This window comes from Cariama cristata, unplaced genomic scaffold, assembly GCF_000690535.1.
Source record: "Cariama cristata isolate BGI_N322 unplaced genomic scaffold, ASM69053v1 scaffold30896, whole genome shotgun sequence".
In the NCBI taxonomy this organism is placed as follows: domain Eukaryota; kingdom Metazoa; phylum Chordata; class Aves; order Cariamiformes; family Cariamidae; genus Cariama; species Cariama cristata.
This window is the reverse complement of record NW_009623170.1, coordinates 1,256-3,756: the sequence shown is the minus strand read 5'-3', so window position 1 is coordinate 3,756 and position 2,501 is coordinate 1,256. Positions and strand designations below refer to the sequence as shown.

At 63.3% G+C, this 2,501-nt stretch overlaps 1 protein-coding gene across 1 annotated transcript in view; it reads right to left on the bottom strand.

Moving 5' to 3' along the window:
* Positions 1–1,672: 1,672 nt before the first annotated feature.
* Positions 1,673–2,501, bottom strand: part of LOC104163585 (eukaryotic translation initiation factor 4E-like) — a gene marked incomplete at its 3' end in the record, with an annotated part of 1,669 nt that continues 840 nt past the window's right edge. Inside the window, exons 4-7 of the mRNA XM_009702635.1 lie at positions 2,462–2,501; positions 2,145–2,258; positions 1,891–2,030; positions 1,673–1,781 (exon numbers count right to left, since the gene is read on the bottom strand). The exon at positions 2,462–2,501 is cut by the window's right edge and continues 35 nt beyond it. Of these exons, the coding sequence (XP_009700937.1) occupies positions 1,673–1,781; positions 1,891–2,030; positions 2,145–2,258; positions 2,462–2,501 (403 nt within the window). The remainder of the gene's footprint in view (positions 1,782–1,890; positions 2,031–2,144; positions 2,259–2,461) is intronic.

The window sequence follows — 2,501 nt, the reverse complement described above, 5'->3', positions numbered from 1 at the left end:
GTGGGGCCAGTGCTGCGTAGAGCACCCCTAGCCTGGTTGTCCTACAGGGTCCTGTCCCCTTTGTACCCGCGCAGAGGAGCAGCCCGGGGCCAGCACATGATGCAAGGACATGGGGACACAGCCTGGCACACTGCATGCCAGGGATGAGCTCCCACCTCCTCTCTCTGGCAGCATCCCTTGCCTGGCACAGGAGGCAATGTGGGGTGGTGGAGTGCAGGCAGGCTGCAGGCAGAGCCCTGGCACAGCTGCCCCAGGGGACCTGCAGGGCTGGTGGCCCTGGGGAAGGGCAGTTCAGCCCCAGGGACACAGCTCTGTGCAGCCATAGCTGCATCCCAGGGCAGGGCTCAGCCTGCTCCAGCAAACCCCCTGGGGCTGCATCGCAGGCAGCCAAGGGCCCAGGGTGCCACGGCCACACCGCAGAGGGGTGGCTGGACATGCCTCAACCCGCTGCAATAGGGGAAGATGTAGTCAAGACTCTCCCCTTCTGCAGGACCTGCTTTCTGCAAAGCTCAGGTGCAGGCAGGGCAGCACTGAACCAGCGCAGGCACCACCTAGCAGTGGGGAATGAGTGGCCCAGGCTCTGGGCTCACAGCGAGGCGGGGCTGGGCTGGATGGGCTGGAGGTGGTGCCCGGGATGGGGTGCAACCCTGGGCTGAGCTGGAGCTGCCTGGGTGCTGCTGGAGGGGGTGGAGGAGGCTCTTCTGGAGGAGAGCTGCAGTGAGGCCAGAAGTGCAGGCAGCACGGTCAGGAGGTGAGCAGGCAGCTCCCCCTCAAGAACCTGGATAGGCAGGGGGGAAAGACAGACCCAACAATCAAAGACACAAATAAAAGATTAGAAGGACAGAGCGTGGGCTGTGCTGGTGCAGGGAGGGGGGAGGAAGAGGGCCAGAACAGCCAGGGGGGACAGCAGAGGACATGGGCCATGGAAAGGAGGAACCAGCAAACTTCCAGGACTCAACGGATTGGGGCTGTGAACCTGCAGGTCTGGCACCAACAAACCCTTGGGAAGCAAATAAGCTTCACTCCACCTGTGCTGCAGCTGCCTGTGGGATGGGATGTGAGCAAATGCAGCCCAAGGTGGGCAGCGTGGGGACAATGCTGTGCTGCAGCCACAGCAACAACCCTGCAGGGATGCTGGGCAGCCCCCAGCTGGGAAGCTGGTCTTTCTGAGAAGGCAGACCTGTGTCCCACCGATGTGCAGGGGCTTGGGAGAGATGGGGACCAGCTCCCCAGGCTGAGCTGACCCAGAGGAGCTAGGCTCTGTTACCCCCTCCCACACCCAGGCTTACAAGGCAGCAGGCTGTGCCCACACCTCGGCCAGGGGAAGACAGAGCCCAGCATCCTCCTGGGGACTATCCAGGTCACCCAGAGCAGAGGGACACCCCCACAGCCCCAGAGAGAGGGGCACTGGTCAAGGCAGGGGGACACACACAGTGCCCCAAGCCCACAGTGATGCCCAGGTGATGCTCCCGGCCCCGCTCACCCAGCGGGTGGGTACAGGATATGGCAACACATCATCCCCCTCCCAGGAGACACCCCCTCCCCAAGCAAAAAACATCCCAGGGTGCCAGAACCCAAGCCCAGCCCTGGACACATAAGCCATGCTCAGCTGCAGCCATTCATTTTGGAATGGAAGAGGAGGACCCCACAGGCAGTGCCCTGCTCCCCCCACAGTCAACTTGGTTGGGGTGAGGGAGCCACTCTGGGTTGCCGTGTCTGCATGGGCCTGGTACCCGATGGCCACCTTCTGCGACAGGCCCAGGTGCTCCTTGTAGACACGCCTGGAGGAGAGAAGGGGCTATGTGAACTGGGCAACATCACTTCTCCTACTGGCTCCCTGCCCAGGGACCCCATTTCCCCCCAAACCTGGCCCCCACGAAGCTGCATTACCCGATGTGGGTGACCCCTTCCCGGTTCTCTGCTTCCCGGGTCCAGATGGCAATCTTGTCCCCCTTGGCACGGATGTTGATGACGGCCCCACACACCTCATCGCTGTATTCATCAAACATCTCCCCGATGAGGCACAGCAGCTGCCGAGAGGACAAGGGGAGCCCGGGACAGTCCCCGCTGGGGCTCGGCACCACGACACAGGGAAGCACCGCTGCCAGAACCCTGCAGGCTGGCCCGAGTGGGGCCGCACTCACCGTCTCCAGCCAGAAACGGTCCAGCTCGGTGTGCCGCTGCTGCTTGGCCAGGGTGATGAGCCAGCGTCCACCACGCTTGTTCTGGTTATCCTCCCACATGGGCTCAATGCCGTCCTAGGGATGGGCAAGGGGACGGTCAGGGGCACCAAGCACCCAGTCAGAGCCAGCTCAGGGAGCTGTGAGCACCCAGCCAGGCTTCCCCTCCCACCCTATGGCCAGGGCACCCTGCCAGCCCCACCAGCACCCAGTGTGCCCCCATAATGTTGGGCATTGCAGGGGGGATCTGAGGAGGGACTGCGGCAGAGAGGGTGTCGCACCTTGAAGAGGGAGTAGTCGCAGCCAGATGTGAGCTTGCTG